Below are 21,689 nucleotides of genomic sequence, written 5' to 3'. Positions count from 1 at the left end.
TTTCTGTAATTAAGATGACTAATACTGCTTGTAAACAAAGTTTACAGATAACTTATTCAGGATTAGTATAAAACAAACTGTGAATGTTTCACATTCCTGCAATAAAAAGAAACTGTCTTATGAATGTTTTGAGTGCTATGGTAAGAATAATTTCATGAGGTGACAGATGAAATGTTCCATGCAACGAGGCAAAGAAGAGTGGATTGGAACACTGCATAAATTACTTGTTTTATTTAGTTGTGTAAATCTTCTTATTAGAATAAACTGACCTTCTGTATTAACGTCTGCCATTTTGCGAATCCGTTTCGTGTCCAAAGCACCACCCACTGGTTGTACCATGCAATGCTAGACTAGTTCCCATCCCTACATTGCTTTCATCTTTCTAACAGGGAATGAAACATGAAAAGGAAGCAGAAACCACTAACGTGAAAAGAAGTTCTATTCAATGGGTACTATAAAACAGAACCTATAATTCAATAACACGTAATCAATGATCCACCAATCAGATGATAAAGATACATGCAGGTCTTATATGAAATATTTACAAAGTGGCTATAGTTAAGGTAACCATGGCGTGTCATAACATTTATCATTAGGCCCTACCAATCTATATTAGATTTCGATTTGCACTCATTGGCCAGCACATCGTGACATCATCTCCAGGTATATATAACATACATGTACAGTTTGAATCCCTCCATGAAGCAGATGGTGACTTCGAGCTCAGCTGACAAGAGCGTTTCCAATTTGAACAGGAAATTTCTCTTTTTGTCCTGTACATGTATGTGAGTAAATCTTTCTAACCCCACTGGATCTTTGATCTCCACTGAATCCTGAAGTGGGAGCATTAGACGGTTTCAGGACTGTTGGGGCGGAATTCTAAGGATTTTAATTCTGGGTACGACAGTGCACAATTTATTTTGAGTGAAATTGATTAATGGAAGGAAAGGCCTATGACGGGGTATTTGGACTCTACTCTCGCCAGATGACCATGTCCAAATGTCCACACTCTGATTGGCCCAATTGCTTCTATTCAAATGACCAGTTACAGCTTAGCTTTCATTTGCGGGTGACAGGAAAAAAGGAAGTAAAAGATGGGAGCCATGCTGTGATTAATCAACCTGTTGTGATTAATTAACACTGCTGAAAACAATTGAGAATGAGAGATTACATGCTACTGTACTGATTTTCCCTGGCGTGTATGGGCAAAATGCTTGTGAATTTCAAAATTTTAATGGGATAGGCCCTATGAGGTGAATTAACCTCCCCATCAAACTGTGCTTATGGGAGTTTGTACATTGCTACATCATATGTACATGTATCTAAAACAAATAAATATGTATAATTTTAAACCATAAGCCTTAGACTATCGGATATACTACATGGTAGCCCCACTACTGGGCCGTTTTCCAATACTCAACTTCGTCTCTGTCTCAGGCTTCGTTCCCAAAACCAATCTCCGATCGTGGGCCTGAAGCGTTTAAATTGCACTGGATTACTGTAATTTTTGGCTTTCTTGCATGTTACAATGGATTTAATGTTCTGTGGCACTGTTAGACTGATTACTGTGCTTACAGCTTCAAAGTCAGCTATTTAAAAAAACAGTTGAAGCCAGAGACGGAGCCGAAGTTGACAATTGGAAAACGGCCCTAGTGTGGCACGGACCCTAGCTCCCACTCAATGGAGCAGGAGCTTATGGAGCGGGAGCTAGGGTCTGTGCCACACTTGTCGTGCTACTGCAGTGCTATAGTGGGGCTAACTACATCATTTTACATGGGCATGATGGGTGATTTTGCACAATGGTAAAAAGGCACTGTGGGAAGGAAAACGGAGCAAACATTGAACCTTTGGCCTTCCACAATGCCTTTCTGTTATTACACAAAATCACACAGGTATGCTGACCAAGACAAGGGTATGGAAAGTTGAACAGTCACCCGATTAATTATGTGCTCATACGATAATGATGCATCCCTGGGGGCCAGTCTATTGAGTAGTGGACTACCCCCGTATCCTGCTTATGATAGTGGTGATGGTACTCCAGGAAAACGTTGATCAAACATGTAAAACGTCAAAGCAAAAGACAAACTCATCAACAGCAGCTTACCTGCTTAGCTTAAGTGTAACCACACAAATAAATGTGAAACATCGATGCGATTGCCAATGTTGACATGCCGCAGGTCTTAGCAATGTGCCCACCAACTTTTACGTTTTGTCACACGACTATTGACCTTTGGCCGATTAGCTTTGCCCGTACCATTTTTATAAAAGGGGCTGAGTGTTCCTAAATTTACAGTATTATTCGATATTTTGTGTCCCCCTTTCTATACCTTAAACCTTAGAAAACTAAAACAACCAGATAATTAGTGAGATGATTTCTGCACAATGAATATCTACCACACGTCTTCCCTAGAATTATGTAATTATTCTTAATACTATCCTTTCAAATTGAACGAGGCCGCAGGGTCAAGGCTTCACCTGTGGTTTTCCCAATGTCCACCTGAAGTATGTAGAAAGTTTCAAAAAAGTCCCTTAAAGATGCGCAGAACTATTTACCTATAATCATGGCTACAGACATTTGTAGCGAAATACAGAAAATATTAGAACACCTTGAGACAATGTCTTGAAATAAAATAAGGTAGCAGTGAAAGACGCCGTACACCGTGATTGAAAATAGCTGCACGCGACAACGTTTATAACGTAGCATTGCCGTACATCGGTTCGGTCGTGTGGGTGTATCATCGCCACCAAACCAGTGATTGACCGCTAGAGTGTTAGCCCATCGCTTAACTCGTGGTCCCGTACCGAGTGGCCCTGTAGAGAATCAACCCCGTTCGCAGCTCCGTCTCTCCCGACGCCGTGCGCTCGGTTGCAGAGTTACCGTTTCGGCTGTCCGTCCCGTACCGTCCCAGATTGGTGCATTGGGTGTAAAATAGGCTTCCTGAAGTTTGCGGCTAGTGCAGAGCGTTTAAATACGACTAAGCATCGGCTCATCCGGGTGGGGAGTACCTTCGTACAAGTTCTGGCACGACCATAACAGAGCCCCGCACGTGGTGGGTTGCTCAGATATTTTTGCAATTTTAATAAATATGTCAAGTCCCACATCCACAACCTCATTCCTTTTCATTACAGAACAATTCGGTCAAATGAAACACAAGTCCAAGTAACTTGGCTCCACTTGTAAACCACCTTTTATGCTAATTTGGACAATGTCCGCAGTATCAAACGTCATCGCCAGCGAGGACGTTTTAGACAAATATTAATATATATTCATTATTTGTTACAATATCTTCATAAATCCTCTTCTGTTCATGCTGTTAGGAGAACAAATACGTTCCGCTGCGGCTGCTCGAGAACAGATTCACACAAGAGCCATCCACAAGTACCGTACAATGTTGCTGATTTTCGTTCCCACATTATTTTCCTCTTTCTTACTGAGAATGAGATAACGTGAAACGGGTCAAAACCACTCAGTCAGGTGAAGTTGCATTCCACGAGTACCGTAGTTGGGGTACCGTTGAATCGAACGAATAATTCAATCGTACTGCATAATATACAAATATTCACTGCTACAGGTAAAACTAGCTTCCAAAGGTGATCAATGGAGAATTCTATTTGGAAAATGGAAAACTTCTATTTGGAAAATGGAATTCTCATAATTCTGAAAATGTACTCCTAAAACAGAATGCTCCATGGATCACCAAGGGAAGCTAGGTTTACCACACCACGAGATAATAAAGGCAGAGGATATTTGTTTTAAACACCTCTAAAACCGATTCTGCTTGATTTAAGCGATATTAATTTGATCTAACTAAATTTTAAAAAATGTCTATTCGCTCTTGGCACGCTGCCGCCATAGGCATGCAGGAGCATTGTTGGAGTACTCGGACATGAGTACAACTCGAGTACCAATAAATACTTAACCTGTACTTGATCGTAAGTACTCGAGGAAAAAAAGGTAGGCCTATTCGGCACGTTTTCATCATTTTGTACTCAAACTCGTCCCTAAACTCAACATTGTACTCGCGCAGGACTCAATAAGAAATTGGGATATTTTCGATACTAATTTTTCGCTTGAACTTTGACAAAGAAATTCACATAGTGTAAGCTACACGTTACAAGTCACCCAGCATTTTTATCAACTCTAAATTGAGTATTCGTGAATGAGTGTCGGTACTTGGCAGCGCTTGCAGTCCCGCTGGTGTACTTTCTTTAACTAACAATGCAAATTTCCATAATGTTTTAGTTTTACAATGAACTTGGATGTACTCGATTATCTTTCTACTCGTACTCGGCCCATACTCCGGCTCTGAAAAACTCGAACTTGGATTTTTGGCCCGTACATACTCGGCACTCATTACTCAGAAAACTCAGAAAACTTTGGTACTCAATTACATGGCTGTGCAGTAGCCTCGAACTGCCGAGCAACTTGTACAATCACGTCAGAATCGTATCCACGTAACTTTTTAAAACATTTTCCATTCATCATAAATAAGAACTAAGACAACACGCACAAAATTACTAAGCAACATACATCATGTGAATCACTGAACCAGCTTTATTTTTTGTGTAAAGCTGCCAGATTGAGGCTTAGCACGGCGGCAGCGTGCAAAGAGCAATAGTCGTATCGGCACTTTTTTTAGACCGTACCTCTTCACAAACTGAACCCAAGCGGTGGCGCTAGTGCAGCAACCTCGTTCCCATGGGTACGATCTTGCCGTGCCATGATGGTTCCCACCATGCCTTGCGCGATCTAACCCTCGGTGTTGTATAATTTAAATATCCCACTATAATTTGGGATATTTAAATTAGGACTTTCGTCAGTGTGTTTACGTGCGATACAGATTTAAGCATGCGTGACGCACAGGAGAATGCGTGGGCGCAAGCGTGCAGCTTTTGAAATACGCGCGTGATTGACTTTACTGAATAGCCAGTCAGCGTCATTTTCGTATAACGAAGCTGTGCTTCGGAATGCACGTGGCGCGCAACGCGCCCGAACAAAAAAAAAAAAAAAACACATGAAAAAAAGATCTTGTGTGTGTGATGCCGTTTGACGTACATGTACATTATTACGTCAAAATCATGAGTATGGAGACCTTTTTCTTATGGGATGGCGGCTAAGCCCTCGGCCTCCCTCAGGAAAACAAGTAAAAATAACCGAATATTCAAGAATATTATTTCTGGATTTACCTACTCATTTTCTTATAAAGATGAATAAAGAAATTGATAGGAGCGGGATTGGGACCTACGGCCTCCGAAATACCGTACCAGTGCTCTACCAACTGAGCTATCCATCCCTATGTCGGTAGCTTTTCCCATTTGTCATTAAATCGATAAATTCAACCTATTTTGTGTATGAAGGTGTTTGTTTTTGTTTTTTAAATTCATTTCTCAGCCAACACTGAAAAAATCCATCATTACAATGAAATAAAGTCTTAATTTTAATTTTACACACTCACAGGAAAAATGTACTGCGATCCATTCGTACATTGAATAAATTTATTGAAAGCCCACATGCTCTGTGTTCCTTCATCCATGTGCCAATAAGTAATATTTCAGACGGTCACAACTTCTACATATAGTGAGGACTCATAAGCCTGATATAGGCTAAATAGACTGTCGTACCGTAAATTCTAGCCCCACTAGTGTGGCACGGACTCTCACTCCCGATCCATCCATCCTAGTGGGGCTACGTAAATTCAAGCATTATGAAGTACAAGGCATGCAGGAACTTTCTGTAAGTGCTACTCACGTGTGAAAAGCCGTTCCATCTTCCAAACGTGATTTACCACTGGTCTCCGGCAATTCACTGCTGCGCACACCTCAACCATTGTTCTTGTATCCTGTATCCATTCCAGATGCAGAATTCAGTTTTCTTTGAAATGTGAAATGTAACCTTAACCAGTTTTGGAAAATCTCTGTTTGGAAGTGCAAGCAACAAATTTCGTAACTTTCGTTATTACCCTCCTGAAAATACCCACACACAGGACGTGTTTTGGACGCGATGTCCTATCCAAGCTTTATAATGGAGATCAATGGGGCAAACACAACCTCGTTCCTATGGGTACGATCTTGTCACGCCATGTTGTTTCCCACAATGCCTTGGGCGATCTAGTGAAGGAACGCGCACGTATCCGATAGAGTCGGGATTGGGCAAACACTGAGCGAAACGATGGATGGAAGCGCGTTCAATGCAGCACACTTTATTGCCTACATTTTGTTTACATGTGCTCCCAAAATACATTCACTTTTTTGCTTTTCGGTACGGCTGTCTCTTCTTTTCAATGTTGCAACCACATGGTTTTGAATCTACATAGGCTAAAGGCTTGTTTTACAATCAAAAAGAGTTTCATAGAATTTTATGGTTCTTCAATTCTGCGTGATTCCCTATGCCTAGGGGTGAATTTGCCTCTAGTTTTGATCCGACTTGATCTAACAAAATGATCATGTATAGGTTTGAATGCGATCTGGCTGTCTATGCGTTATAATAGAGAGGTTTAGCTGCATGCATTGCGCACGTACGTGAACACAAACGCGAAGAAAGTGCGGACTTGCTGACGTCATCGCTTCCTTTACATTGTTTCTCACGTACGGGCAGTTTGCACGGACGTCCAACACGTGAAACATGGGAAGTTCACGAAGTTGGGTCAAAACGTGAGAAACTGCAACTTTTTGGAGGGTTCAAAATATTATTATGCAATGAAATTCTCTGATATGAAATGGACGTTTTCATATAGAACAAAGGTTATGCAACTGTGATTTCTTTATGCCTGATTCTATGATGACCAATTTCACCTCTTTGGAAAGATTTAACAGTGTGATTTGTCATTTGTCCTTTTATTCAAGTGTTCGTTGGAAAATGTGCAGTTTGTGCGGGACGCGCATCTAAACTTTCAAACAGGCATTTGATGCTCGCGCACCTATGTGCAAATAAAAATTGTCGCGTTTGCATTCACGTTTGCGTAATACGTGCAGCTAAATATTCCTATTAATTATATCTGTGGTCCGACGCTACCTGGACACCCAGTGGTGCGCTCACGCCTGATGGTTTGAATGTGGAATTCAGTGCATTCAAATCGCCAACCCCACAAAAGGCAGGCTCCGACGAAGACCCAGTTGGGCCGAAAATTCGGCCATATTAGCACATCCTCTGTAAGCACTATTTTAATTTTTATTTCCCCGGGTCTCATTATCAGTGCTACACAGTTTAATTTTTCGTGTAACAGACACATCTGTCGGTGGTATCACAGACATTATGCCTCGACCGCCAGTATCGACAAAATTATGGCAGGGCGTAAAATCGCGTTCTGTGCTCATGGTGGGCAACGCGCTTCCATTGCCCGCACTTGTTTATCGTTGGGTTTTCAAAATACATTCACGTTTTTACTCCTCCGTACTGCCACCTCCTTGTTTCTAATGTTGAAACCGCATTGTTTTGAAAGTACAATAGAGGATTTATTTCTGTCAAAAAAGTGGCTTAATTTTTTCCATTTTATGGCTGGAATTCTTTTCAACTGTGCGTAAATTTAATTTGCCCATAGTTTTGATTTTAGTCGGGTGCCGCGCAGATGGCAAAATGTTCATATAGTTACATGTATGAAAACATGGTCTGGCAGTTTGAATGAAGAATTTACAGCGTTCAAATCTCCAGTCTCACATCAGGCTCAGACGAAGGCCTACTTAGGCCGAATATTCAGCCTTTAAGCCGTTAATGCATCTTCTGGTGAGCAGTGTTTATCTTCAATCTCCATGAATAATTATTATATTTTACAGTACGCGCAGAACGTTTGACCTTCAACGATCAGTAGATCAAAATGGCAGCTGGGATTTTGTGTTTTAGCTGTGTAGGAAGTTTTGCACAGGTCGGAACGATAAACTATAGGCAAGTAACTGGACTTACCTTGTGAACGGAGCAATGGCAAATCCTGAGGGAGTTGGATCCAAAGGAGGGGATTCTTTAAGATTTACATCGCAGAAGTTGAAGACGCGTATGAGGCGCCCTATATGATTTTTTAATAGACAACTAACAAATTTTTTGTTGGCTGCTGTGATGTTGGGGTGAACTCCCACGCCACCTTTGCCAGGGGCGGATTCGGGATTTTTTTCCGGGGGTCGGGCCCGTCCAAATGTTGCAGGACAAGAATGATGGCCAGGCTCAAACTCCATGGAGAGCTATGGCTCTGATACTCCGTCCTGATGGTTGTCACAGACATCCCTGTCACAGCAGGGTATTAGAACATTGGACGTTTGCAGGGAGACAGGCGGAAGTCAAGTTGACAGGTGCAGATGAAGTACGGTGCAGAGGGTGGAAATTTACCATAAGGAGCACAAACATGGCATCGCTTTTAGTTGGCCCAAGATTCAGAGCAGCTTAAGCAGTGAGAGGTGTAATACACATCAGTTATCAAAGTTAGGCTACTGTTGATGCTAAACCTGCCTGCTTAGACAGTCCCTCGAGTCTTGTTCCAACAAGCGATGCAAATGATGAAGTAAGGCAGCAATATGCAGAACTGGAAAGCTGCAACAAAACTTGTCTAACGAAGAACTGACTGGTGGTAATTATTGGGAGAATGCAACACAAAGATAGGCGAAAATGTTGTTCACCGGTCATGTGGAAAATTTGTTTGTAGGTTTAATGGCCGAGGGCAGTTTCTACTTGATTGGATGGAGGACAACAACCAGGTAGCCTTAAAAATCACTGTTGAACTTAACATCCTTCTGAGGCTTCTAATTAAATTATTTAATAATTAAATTAGCACCTCCAGGGAGCTCCTCCGGCGTTATCTCTAGTCCATTATCTGGCAAGAAAAGCTGGACATTAAAGAGGCAGGCATAACTAGGAAAACACTTTAGTTAGAAAGTGTGCTCACCGCTGCCAAAAGTTGCCGAATTTTTCAACGTTTGTCCTTCATCAGGGTGGTGGTATGTTGCTGTGTGGAATTCAACATTGATGCTGCATGGATACAGTCGTGCGCGTATAGCCGTGATTTTGAAAAGTATGGGCAAACGATTGATGGGAGAGCGTGTTCATTGCGCATTACGTGCAACGCACTTACATTGCCTGTAATGCAGCCGGGAAAAGTAAGAAAAAACAGTGATCACCGGTTTGTTCAGGTGTTGAATTTTCGGCCCCGCTGAACCTTCATCAGAGCTGTGTGAGGGACTGGTGGTTTGAGTGCAGAAAAATCGACATTCAAAACGCCTGGCGTCAGTGTTCCAATCTGGAATATGATGCGCTGTTCCGTCTCCAAGCGTTGAGCGCCTAATGTTGTCATGGTTAGGACATACAGCCCATGTCGTCACAAGTGTGAGGTGCCTTGGTGAAGTGGCGCGTTACAGGGTGCCCTGAGAGTTGACATCAGACGCATCGCAAGTGAATCGGTCAGCCAAGCGCCGTTTTGTTTCAACGATGTAGTGGACACCGCATTGTTGGCAGGAGATGCAATACACGAGATTTGCTGAAGTAAACGTGATTTGTTCTGTAGGGTAACTGCCTTTGGGGCCGTCGATCCGTGGGGGATTGTGGATACACCTGCAAGTGTTACAGCGAGGGCGATTGCTGGCCACAGTGCCGATGTTGCCGCTGTTGACATCGCATAGTGGTGGGATGACCGAATGGACTAAAGTCCCTCCAATCGATCGGTCACGTCGGAATGCAACGAGGGGAGTTGAGTCTTCGCTGAAGAGGTTGCTGGTCACGGGATCGGTACACAACATGCAAAAGAACTTCATGGTGATATTGTGGCTCAATAGAAGTTTGCGTGTTTATTCTGAGCCGTCGTAGTTAGGCCCAGGGCTTATTCCCTGATGTCGGCGGGACCCGCCGTGCGCTGCGGCTGGTGGCGCGAGGTTGGCGGCCTGCGAGATATATATAAGTGCGATGCGCGCCAAGCGTGTCAGTTCCTTCGCAGTCAGTCCCATGTGCAGTAGTATTTCCAGCGCCGTCCTGGTCAGTTAAGTTGCCACACGGTTTTCTTTACTGCTCCCACCGGGGAGAACTACCAGGCCCTACCCGTAAGTAAGCGACTTACCGGGGGATCTTTAGACTTAATATAAATCATCTGGGGACGAGTTTATTCGGGAACTCCATCCACGGGACGGTAGTCTTACGGGGGGATTTGGTGGATGTAAAACAAGTTGTGCCCGTAACTCACACCTATATATCACGACCTGTATAGGGATCACCACCTGTATGGGAATAAAGACCTGTATAGGACCAAGATCTGGCTAGGAGATTGCCAGGGCCTGTGGAGGTCGCATCATAAGTAGCGCCTGGAGCGGTGCGAACAATTATTAAACCAGAGACACCTTAAGCAGACGTGTCCGTTTGTGTCGGTTGTGCTCCCTGTGTCCCATTGCCATGGAACTCTTCAACTGTGCGTAAATTGCCCACAATTTTGATTTTAGTTGGGGGCCGCGCAGATCACGAAAAACCCTGTAGTTGTGAAAAGGATCAGGATCTGGCGGTCTATGCGTTTGTATATCTGTGGTTCCAACCGAAGATCGTATAGCACCGCGTAGCGGCGCAAATGGAGAGCTTCACCGTGAATACGCGTAAAACGTTGTAATCGCATGGGCGCCATCTGATCGAGTAGGCAACACGCCTGCGCAGTGCATGTTAATGCAACAGGCGTTAGCACCACGCCGCAATAGCCACGTACACCTGTTGCGCCTGTGCCTATGCATTAACGTGCAGTTCGCAGGCGTATTGCTTACTTGAATGGCGCCGATGGTGATTACACTATTTGGCAGAGTTTTCCATCTCTTGCCGCTACGCAGCGATATACGATCTTTGGTCCCAACCACGGAGATCATAAATAGAAGGCTACAGGTGACGCAGGGCACGTAAAATTGCACCACTGCGCACGAACAACTTTGAACCTCGCGAACGCCTACGCGCAAGTGTGATCTCGTAAGAGCGTGCGTGTTGCATGGAACGTCATGTCGCCCTGGTCTTGCGCAGACTTGGCGTGGCGTACAAGAATAGGCCTGACACCTCTGGCTTTTCTATGATTCCTATGGTTCCAACCATAGTTCCAACGTGAAAATTAAATACTGCGTTTCATCTGTCCGCGTGGTTGCTAGGCAGCAGACGCACATGTCATCCATGGAGTGGGGTGGGGTCATAGAGCTATTATAGCTCTTTGTTTCGATGTTCTTTTTGTTTACATTGCGAATGTGTTAACGTTCCACAAACCGGTTGGCTAATATCTGTTCGGTCTCACAGTTCCGTCCATGGTCTAACTGACGTAGAGCTGCTTGCATCGGTGACGTAATTGCGTACCAAATTGGAGGTAGTGCAGGAGCAACCGCAGGTGTGGTACTCGCCTTTGGGGACAACAGAGGAAAACATGAGATCGGAGGTGCTCGAACGTGAGTAGTCAGCGGGGACAGTGGCATGGTTCAGCAGTTTGGCCGTGGTGGACCTGGGAGTGTACGTGTTGCAGGTGGTCAACCGAACCAATGATTTGTCACGGCAAAAGGCACAGATTGAGGGCGGTGTCCTTAAAAATTCCACTGGTTTGTGAATCTTGTGGTGTCATGTAAGTTGTAATGCTTCATGAAGTCATCTCGGACTTTCCCGTCGTGTGGATGTATGTCAACTCAAGACAAAGGATTGGTGATTGAGCCTCGTGGGTAGTCGGGCGCCGCGTTTGTTGGCAGGTAAGGGCCAAGTTTATAATATAGCTCTATTACCGGGTAAGGGAGGATACGCGTTGTGTAGTGCGGCCGATACAACTTCTTCTGGATATCCTCTGGTAGTGTACAGATAATGAATGCTTCTGAGTGCAATGGCAAGAATAATTTCATGAGTTAACTGTGGAAAAATGATGTTGAGAAAGGTAAAAGATGTGTCGCTGATCTCTACTGTGACTGGTCACACTATACCCAGCAAGAAATGAGACCGAGGGGTACCCCCCTAACATGTCCAATCCCTATACACATTCCAGACTATTGTTACTTAATACATCCCCCCAAGATGTCTGAAAGGAATTCCCCAGATTCCTGCGAGACAATGACCAACACAAAGCGGGGGGGGGGGTTCTCTCCGTCTCATACCTTGCTGCATATGGGTCGAACTGCCCATCGATCCCCACGTGCTGTGTGAATGGTTCGCTTTTGTCTTTCCACTGCAATAGCTATCACAGTATAAAGACAAAAATCAAAAGAGAGCCGTTCACAGCCCATGTGTGGGGCTAGGCCGAAATATACCCAGCCCTTTGAGGGTTAATCGGTACATCGATGTCTTCATCAACTGAATTGCCACTGATATCAAAAGAGGAAACATGTGTAATCAAGTTTGTTGATTTTACCCTGCACTCACATTGCCACGAGGTACGTACGAATTCGACTGCAGCCGTTTGGCCCGACTAAAGGTGCCTTTCCATATACGCGCGTCAACACTTGCGCTGAGAGTTGCGTATCCGTTTTAACCTCCGAACGCAACGCACACGTGTTATGATAAAGGGCCGATTTTTGTGTCCGCGATTGTTAAACGCATGAACACATCGTGTATGCAACACACCAAAACCGTACATACAGAAAGGTGCCTTAATGCCCCTCCAAATGAAGCCGATGCTTTTGGTGATTAATTGTGCGAGAATCTCATGTTCCACCTGGACATCATAGCCCACCCCCCACTCTCTCGTCTTGGAACAAAGGTTCAGCTTACCTGCTTTATGTGTGGTGTATACACGTACATACGTATAACAATTCTGCAAATGTTTTGCTGGGATTGATAAAAAACGATCTCTGTTCGATCTCTAAATGACGGTATTTAGCAACAGCTTGGACGAATTCATTTATGACGTATTGTGTCGACACGGTGGTAAAATGTGGCGACAACTCTGTAACTGAATGAGAAAGGACCATGCTGTAAATTGATTTTTTTTTTAACATCCCGTGAAATTCGTCTTGAACCATTTTGAAATTCACATGGGTGAATCACAATGAAAATATTTTAAACGAAAAACAGAAAACGAATCTCTTCACGGTCAAACCACTGTTTGATAGAACATTGTCTTCCGATAGAAGAATAGCATTCTGAATTGGTAAGTGATCCTGATATTTTTTTAACACGAAACCAATACCAATTTGTCTAACGATTTGTGCGGTTTGCAAGACACACGTAAAAATCTGACAATTTTACTTCAGACAGAAAAAGTAAAATGACGACTTATACAAAAAGATTTATTAAGGCGCTGTTATAGCGGTGAATCAATATTTTACATTCGTACAAAGGAAAGCAAAAGTTCATTCGGTGATGTGCCGGTCCAACTCACTTCACTATAAGGCCTATCTCAGAAAGACCAGTTTTACTGACATGGTATCTTAAAAAACTGTCTGTCTCCAAAGTCGTATCTGGAAAAGATGTCTCCACTGCATATTTCAGGGCAAGACGCAATTCCGAGATATGGCATGGAGTCCATGAATGTCTTCCAATGTGAGGAATCCTGGAAAGGCATCAGTATTACGTCTATCAATGGTAATTGATCACGGATATGTGGCTGGTCGCTTAAAGATTCATAGTTAACCATAAAATAAAATACATACATGCACTGAACAATGCTAAAACGTCAACAGACGTGAACTGACAGATAAAACAGAAGACTCCAATAAGGCAGTTCCATGACTCTTTAGTAGGCTCATCAATCACAGGTGAAATGTCTGGAGATAAAAGTGTATTGACAGGAACGAAAAGTGCTTTAAAGGGACTTATTTTAATTGGTTTTCTTGTGACATCCAAAGAGTGAATGTGATAAGGAAAATTTGACACCCAAAACACTGATTATGAAATTCTACTTTAATAAGTAAGACTGCATACAATGCACACCAATATGTACGAGTTATGTTGGTCAGACCAGGAAATATCAGATGTTGCTTATAAGAATGGTTGAAGAGAAAAAAAAAATCTGGTTTTTTGTGTTGCCCAAGGACCCTCCTCCCCCATTTTGACGAGTGTACAGACTTGTAAGCTGGGGAAGGATACGGGGCCACGCACAGTTTTCAATATGCACGTATTGAAAATGAGAAAACCCAGCCAATTCTTTGTGTAGGAGTGGGGAAAAAATGGGTAGCCTTTACTCGGGCCCTTACCTCTCAACGTTGACATAGTGACACTCCCTCCCCTCATTCTTCCAACTATGTAAGTGTGAAATAAAAGGCAACACTCCTTCCACAATCATTCAAGTTGAAACATGCACAAGATATGATGGCAATGTTCACACCCAAATCTTTAAAATGAAGTGAAAATACAGAGGCAGGAATCCAGACGATCCAGCGATTCGACTGTACTTTGACAAAAGCATTCGGGAGAGAGAGGACATAATAGCAGGGTTTTTATTTCAAGATTAATATTGAAATAACTCAGATACGGCTGTGCGCCTCCAATACTAGTTTGGGGCTATTTTTATACCAACATTACCAGTAAGAAAATTTCTTTGTACATATTTACAATTTTCGTGTTTCCACTGAAAAAGCTTCCATATTGATACGTTAAAATTTCATTGAACCAAATACAGTGTATTGTCGTGTGCCTAGAAGGACGTAAGCACTTACACCCTTTTTCCAGGAAGCACGATCACTGCAAAAAAAACTTCCAGGCAAAAGGACATATGTATGCAACTGTTTTATTTTAATGAAATATAAAGATTTCTTTGCCAAAATTTTATAAAAATTTCCCAAGTCGTTAATAATAAGTTGTCGTAAAGCCTGTGTTGATTTTGTAGTACATTTCATCTGTTTTTACTAAACCAAGAGTGTGGTTCTTACGCCCTTTTGCTGGGAAAATTTTCTCTGCTGTGATCATGCTTCCCGGCAACATGGCGTAAGCGCGCTTAGGACTTTTTGCCAGGCACACAACGATATACATGTACATGTTACTTATTATATATCCAGTTCACACTCTCTGAAGAACTGACAGAGTTTTACCCATAGGTGGGGTTCTGTAGCTTATCCTCTCTTCAGTCATTATGTTGTCATAAAAGAACATACTTTGTCATATCACACAAGTCCAGTGTACACATGCATGAACACAAAGGTGATGGAATAATCTTCACAGTTTGTTTGGTACCAGCTTGGGGCCCAACAGAGATCTTTTTAAGAGTTCACAAGATTGAATGCTTACATTCAGTAACTCAATCCAAAAAGAATGATGTTTTACGACTGAACCACATGTACACGGCAGAATGCTATTTTCTTACAAGAGTATTTTTATGAAGCATTTTCCCTCTTAAATCCCTGTCCCAAAACATTTCTCGAAATAACTGCATGTACATATCTTTAAAAAAAAAAACAATCATTCCACTTTGTTCTGTAGATTTCTCGACATCAACCCCCCAACATGTAAGACCTACTAATGTTAGGGGAAAAGTTCACACGACAATGCAGCAATACAATACTTATACATGTACATGAGACACGGAAGCAGTTTTTTGATGAGATGCAGGACCTGAATTACATCTTTTAGGTCTTAAGTGACTGTAAATAATCTACTCTAACAGGCTCTAAACAAACTGGGATGTTTGTTTAGAGCCTGTTTGGGATGCCAAACTTGAAGTGCAAATAAATATTAAGAAGAGTTTGTCATATTGCCGGGCAGATGGACATTCACAAATGTTTTGTCGACTCATTTGTTACAGATTGCTTTATACACCTTTCTCCAGGGTAAAAAACGAGTAAGAGTGCTCAATAAATACCCCTATTGAAAAAAACCCAAACAGACATGATGTTCCCTCTAAGCTATGCTGATCATGTGTGGCGAATTGTGTACTTCCCCCTCTGTAAGTTGTCAATGTAGAGCTTAGATTTAGTTCCATCTGTTCTCCTTACCCAGACCTCTCCTGTGTTAACAGCAGTGATGGTGGCACTGTTAGAAAGATAACACCGTAGTACAGATCAATACATGTACAAATGTATAGCATCACTAAGCACAGGCAGTTCATCCTGGTTTTTAGAGGCAGCAAGTTTTCAAACTATGAAGTTTTAGTTCAAGGGTGTCCTCTGTTGTGCCCTGTCCGAACCCCTACAGAAATCTCTATTTTGTCACCTGAATTTTTGCAAAAGAATCCTGAAGATGTAGAAGTGTTTACCTTGTATCAAATAAGGACATGCTTTCAGTGTCCTATCCTTCATTTGCCCATTTCAATTTGCAAAAAAGTATTTTTTCCTGATATTTCAGGAATGTATGAATGTACATAAAGGTAAGCCTTGAATACTAGTGATCCTTGAGTCCATTTCTTACTGTCATTGTTGTCATCTGTTGTGCTTCCATTAATATCATAGTACTTACAGCACAGGTGTATCATCCTTGTTTTCTATGATAATTCGGTCACGTCGATTGAACAAGCTGCCTTCATAGTACAACTTGCCATCTTCATATCTCGCACTGTATGGGTTCTTCTCTGATTTCAGAACCTCTGCATTAAAAAAAATATTCAGAGACAAATTCAGGAATGAAATCAGTCTGAGAAAACTGAAAAAAGGAAAAGGTTTTTCCACTCTAGGTTGCATTGTAGGTCAACACTTAATACAGCATTACATAGTATGATAAACATGCATGTATTCTTTGTTACAAGGGACTTGCAATATACATCTACATTGTACATGTAGATATTAAAACTGTATAAATTAAAATTCAGAGTTGCCATGTTCATAAGCAAACAACTCTAAGAATGCTGCCCAATTTTTCCGCAAAGGATATTAACAGTTTGGTCTGTTATGTTTATTTCTATTGCCAACTCCTACTCAGTTACTAGTACATGTACTTGATTAATAAAATAATTTGTCAATTACTAGCTGGAATGTTTTAATTCAATTAATACGAAGGTACTAAGAGGGTGCAAAGGAACAAACATTCCAAGCACAAAAGCAAAAATGAGGGACAAACATAATGATTAGGAAATATCAGAGGATGACCTAGCCAAAACATTCCCTTTAATCTGTAACTTTGTGACAAAGCATTTTCAACTTCCACAAAATGCTTACGTTCTTCCTCTTTCCTCCTGGCACTGATACCCCTTGCCTGAAATGATGCAAATATTTGAAGTCAGCATAAGTCAAGACACTTTTCAGTCGCAGCAAGCTTGCCCAATTGCTCTTGACTTCGCATTTCCTGATCCTTTTCTGTCCTTGAACTTAAAAATCATGTAACTTGTAACATCTGAGTTAATCAAGACATGTAAGCTGGAGTAACTCAACAAGTACACTGTACATGTGCATGTATGCTTGAGTGACTCCTTTTCCTGTATTCATTCTAATAATCTAGGCACCTGAAATATGCTCAAAAAAGCAAGGCTTGCAATACTGAAATATGTTTGTACATTTACATGCATTCATGTATGCACTTGTCAAGAAGTATCTCAATTCTGGTGTATTTTAACCAAAAAGTCAAACAATCAGGAAAATTAACATGTGAACTAAACATACCTTCATGATTGCTGTCCAATCTTCAAGAATTTCCTGATCTCTCAGCTTATAAACAATATAGGGTCTTGGAATTCTGGTTAAGGTTATTTGTTTTGTTGTTTTTACAATCAGTATGTATTAACTGAAACTCCAACTCATGGAGCTCGCCGCAAACCAATGAATATTCAATACTCAAGAAGGATGAGAATCCTGAGAATCAGGATTCTTTACCAGTCTCCAGTTATGGCTTTACACAGAATTGAGTTTCCAAAAATACTCGGAATCACAGCTGAAATGCACTGAACATCAGTCACATCACTAACAACGTACATGTACGAGTGTACGTGTATGTATGCATGTATTGGACACGCACTGCTCTATAGGGTCAAAGTGCCCAGATACATTATTACAATGGACAAAAATCGAAGCACACAATCTGCAATTGTGCATTGGAAAACTGGTTAGACAAAGTGCAGAAATCAAGAGAATGCTAAAAAAATGTCTACTGAAAAAAGAAAAAATGAAAAGGATATCAGCTACTGTAACAGGTTTCTTCTTCCTATCATTAGTGAGATCAAACTTCTTCCCTTTACTCTTGAGGGCCTGTGTTTCATTCCAAAGTTCTGTGTGTTGAAGAAAGGTATGAACATACGTTACAGGCACCTGAAGTCAATGGCTTCCTTTAACATGTCATCATAACTATTGCCTGCAATCATATAAGGTCATTATTTCAATGTGGCACTATCAATCAGGAGATAAGAGCACCTGTCATCACACTAGCTCAACTAAAGTTGCTCGGTATGAGAGGTCAACAGATGATAGTATCGGGATAATGAACTGGCTCACATGAAAAACATTCATTCTTGATTTGGAACATTCAAATCGGACACTCATGAAGTGATTTCTTCTGAACAGGCCCGAATATACAGTAGTAGTCTCAACGTTCTGCCTTTTCATTAAATTATAACAATCCAGCCCTGTATTTGGAAACGCACACATCTTTTGGTGTCACACAAAGCATTTGTGAAGTGCACAGTACATGTACTTCAGTTACTTTCTCAACAAAGTGATAGTTTTCATGAGCAACATCCCAGGCATGTTGTTCCATCCCCTTTAGTCTCACCTGTGGTAAAATCAATATTGTGTCTGTCCTCCTCTAGCCTTCGAAATTTTTCTTCGAGCTCTGCCTTCAGTGCATCTTTCAAAAGCATTTTTTCACTCTGGATAAAAACGACAAAACCAAATTTCAATCTTCAGGCAATTCCACAACATAACATGAGCTACATGTACCAACTCTTTCAATCGTTGACAGAAACTCCCAAAACACACATACATTATCATTTTTTGTTTCACTGTCTTTTCATTGGCATTTGTTTTGCATGCATACATGTATGTCCTATTAAACTTTTCAGCATTCCTTTTGATCTAAATTTTTAAAACCAGTTCATGTTTGGGTTTTTCTTCCCTGAAAAGTTGCTAGGGGTGGTTTTTTTATTCGCAAATTCTTCAAACCTTGCAATTCATTTCTGGCACCCATAAAACATGTAGGTTAGCATAACTTGAGTTAAGGCATCAGAATTTCTCCCCCCCCCCCCAGTTTTTTATGTTCAACTGTTTTTCAACTGCCCTGAAAAAAAAAATTGTGGCACATGCCAGATGTCACCCGCTTCACATACAAATTGTCAATAGCACGTACATGTACAGGGCATCACTGTGGCCATGTGTGTTTCTTGCCAATTGTTTCGATACAAAGGACTTGCTAATTGGAATTTTGTAAGCTTATCTCACTTGTAACTGTGGTTTGCTCCCTAGCAAATCAGTTTACCAAAACAAAGGAGGGTACTTAATCCCCTTAATAAGTGGAAAGGTTCACAGTAGCACCATGCGAAGGAAATATCCCTTATAAGTATGTATGGTTCTGAACCACGCATACTCATAAGAGACCTCCCCACTTATTGCTGTCTTTCACCATGAATAGCCTGAAACTCAATCTTAATCCCCTTCGTTCCTTTGTGTATGGTGTGGTCTCCTAATTCATTTCTAATTACTCAAGAATGGCATTGTAGGTTGGGGGGTCCACTTAGTTGCAGCGTCCACATGTAGGATCATCTTCTGCACTTTGACCCAACCAAGCACAATGCGTTTGAAGCAGATTCAAATGAAAAGCGATAGAAATTTTACAACTCAAAAAGTAAATTATTCATTAAACAATTCAAAAGGAATAGACATTTTCAAACAGGGCAAGAAGTATTGTTCATTTCTTAATAAATCTTGCTAAATTATAGCTGGAGACACTCCTAGATGTGACAGACATGTACTATATGTGTATTACATGTATTATATTGATTGTTATGTACAATTGTGTGTTTTGACATCGCGTGATTTTGTATATGGTTTGTTAATCAATAATCTGCTGGTCAGTACGACCGAATATTTGGATATTTAATAAAATATCTTTGTCATTGGAGCAACAGATGCATCCACGTTAATGCCCATTACAGGGTCCATGAAATGTTTCATTCTTTTTCCTCTTTTTTTATAGATATTGTGGTGTTATGTACCGTTAGCTAAATGTGTAAAAGCCATGTAAATTGGTATATGTGTATAAAACTTGATTGGACAAATGTATTTAAGTCAAAAAGTGACCTTGTAATGAGTCAATGTTAATGTTTGTTCCCCCTTCAGTTTACTGTGATGGAAGTGATACCTTCCCAAAGAATGGAGACCTACATTAGATATCACATAACATTCTACTCATGCAAATAATGGAGTGCCAGGACAATAAGATGATGTTACAGGTGGAAATGAAAGTAATATGAGCACCTTGCAATCAGCATTGATGTCCATACCAAGTTTAAAGTTCTTACAATGTACCATTTGGAAGAAACCTCACAACAAACTTATTGTTAAAAAAAAAAGAAAGAAAGAAAACACACAAACAAATGAGAACTGCAGATCAACTGGGTCATCCAGCAACTTTTCCAGCCAGTGAACATAACACTGTCCACAGAGAAATAGTTTAAAACAAGACATCATGGTTTAGCATGGCCCTTGGAAGCAAATGATACATACAGGTACGAACAGATGGATGCAAGATGCACATGAATTGTTTACACTCCTGACAAGCAAAAAAGGACTACTCGTACGTATTGAGGCAATACTGACAAAACACTGAGACAGACTGATGAAAAGGTGGTTTTTTTTGTCGGACTGACCTCGTGATTTTCATGAGATGCTTTTCCTTCACTTTCATATTTGTTTTTGATGTTGTTGAGTCGGAGTTCTCGTAGTACTCCTGCAATGTGTGTGCGCATTGTCATAGTTTGCTCTAGTTCTGACAGCTTCTTGTAATCCATGGCATCACCTTTTTGAACCTGGCCTAGTTTAGAATCTAGGTGTCCAACCCTCTCCAGATACAACCTGCAAACCAAGAAAAATTTTGTTGAAATAAAAGCTCTTGCTATACCGAAAAACCATTACTCTCAACTTCCATCATTGTGTGTGTGTTGGGGGGGGTGACCATCACTGTGTGTAATGCATGCCAGGGACTTGTTACAATTTTCATCAGTCAGAGGCAATCCCTACAACCCACAGTAAACATGACAAGTTACCTGTCAGTGAATTAAACAGAAATTTTACGATGAAAGAATGTATAAAAATACAGTGTTTTTTAAAGAAAATAATAACCAAATAATTGTAGTATATAATAGCAGTGATTCAGAAATTGAGGTTGAGAATCAGAAACAAGAAAATTAGAAATTGGAGAAACAGACGGGTGCAATACCTGTATTGCAGTTTCCCAACATACATACAAGACCAGGTGTGGTGATCAATGAGCCAAACTTCCCTCAATATCAGTACTCTAACAATGGTTAGTGTAAACAGGAAGCTAACTCTCAAACAGCTAATAACTGTATTTTGTAAAAAAAAAGGTTCTGTTACCATTACAAGGAACTTCTAAATTCAGCTTCTTGATAGCACCCTCTACCAACAATATGACCAAGTCCACTGGCCATGCAAAGACACAATGTATCCCTGTTTAAGTTAAGGGAATATCACCCACAAATTGTCTTGGGCCAAGACTTTTAGATCATTAGGCAGCAGAGCTTGATATTGCATATGTCAAGCATGACACCAATATAAAGGGGGCATTCTTAAGATGTCTGGTGAAAGTACAATTAAATGTCCAGGACTAGACAAAATGGACTTACTGCTCCTTCAGGTCAGTGAACTGACGTTCCAGATCATTCATGTGATTCAAACATTCTATCCTCCTACGTTCACAG

The 21,689-nt window shown here is 41.2% G+C and overlaps 2 protein-coding genes across 6 annotated transcripts in view; both read right to left on the bottom strand.

Moving 5' to 3' along the window:
* LOC147795255 (WD repeat-containing protein 81-like) overlaps nt 1-9,237 on the bottom strand; it is a 43,462-nt gene extending 34,225 nt beyond the window's left edge. For 2 of the 5 annotated variants that reach the window (XM_087132140.1, XM_087132144.1), the window contains exon 1: nt 270-382. The gene's annotated coding sequence lies outside the window, so the exon portion shown is untranslated. Of the gene's footprint in view, nt 1-269; nt 383-2,104; nt 3,249-5,749; nt 5,841-8,867 lie in introns of those variants that run through there. The other 3 variants (XM_087132143.1, XM_087132141.1, XM_087132142.1) reach the window with 3 other exon arrangements.
* Nucleotides 9,238-13,162: 3,925 nt separating this feature from the next.
* On the bottom strand, nt 13,163-21,683 carry LOC147795254 (breast cancer metastasis-suppressor 1-like protein-A). Its single transcript, XM_087132146.1, has 8 exons — nt 21,615-21,683; nt 20,619-20,823; nt 18,527-18,623; nt 17,937-18,026; nt 17,425-17,489; nt 16,984-17,020; nt 16,289-16,415; nt 13,163-15,865 (listed from the first exon to the last, which is right to left on the bottom strand). The coding sequence occupies exons 1-8, from the start codon at nt 21,653-21,655 to the stop codon at nt 15,748-15,750; spliced, it is 780 nt and encodes a 259-aa protein (XP_086988272.1). The 5' UTR covers nt 21,656-21,683; the 3' UTR covers nt 13,163-15,747.
* Between the last annotated feature and the right edge of the window lie 6 nt (nt 21,684-21,689).

The sequence above is a fragment of the Acanthaster planci genome, unplaced genomic scaffold, assembly GCF_054643075.1.
Source record: "Acanthaster planci isolate LZ-2023a unplaced genomic scaffold, COTS_SCS Contig100, whole genome shotgun sequence".
Classification (NCBI taxonomy): Eukaryota; Metazoa; Echinodermata; class Asteroidea; order Valvatida; family Acanthasteridae; genus Acanthaster; species Acanthaster planci.
Note: the sequence above shows the minus strand (reverse complement) of the source record. Positions and strands in the feature narration are given on the sequence as shown.

Coding starts and splice junctions, on each gene's coding strand:
- LOC147795254 (XM_087132146.1), bottom strand. CDS start 21,655: ATGAATGATCTGGAACGTCAGTTCACTGACCTGAAGGAGCA. Junction 18,624..20,618: donor CATCTCATGAAAATCACGAG/GTCAGTCCGACA, acceptor GTTTTTATCCAG/AGTGAAAAAATGCTTTTGAA. Junction 16,416..16,983: donor CAGGAGGAAAGAGGAAGAAC/GTAAGCATTTTG, acceptor TTTTTAATGCAG/AGGTTCTGAAATCAGAGAAG.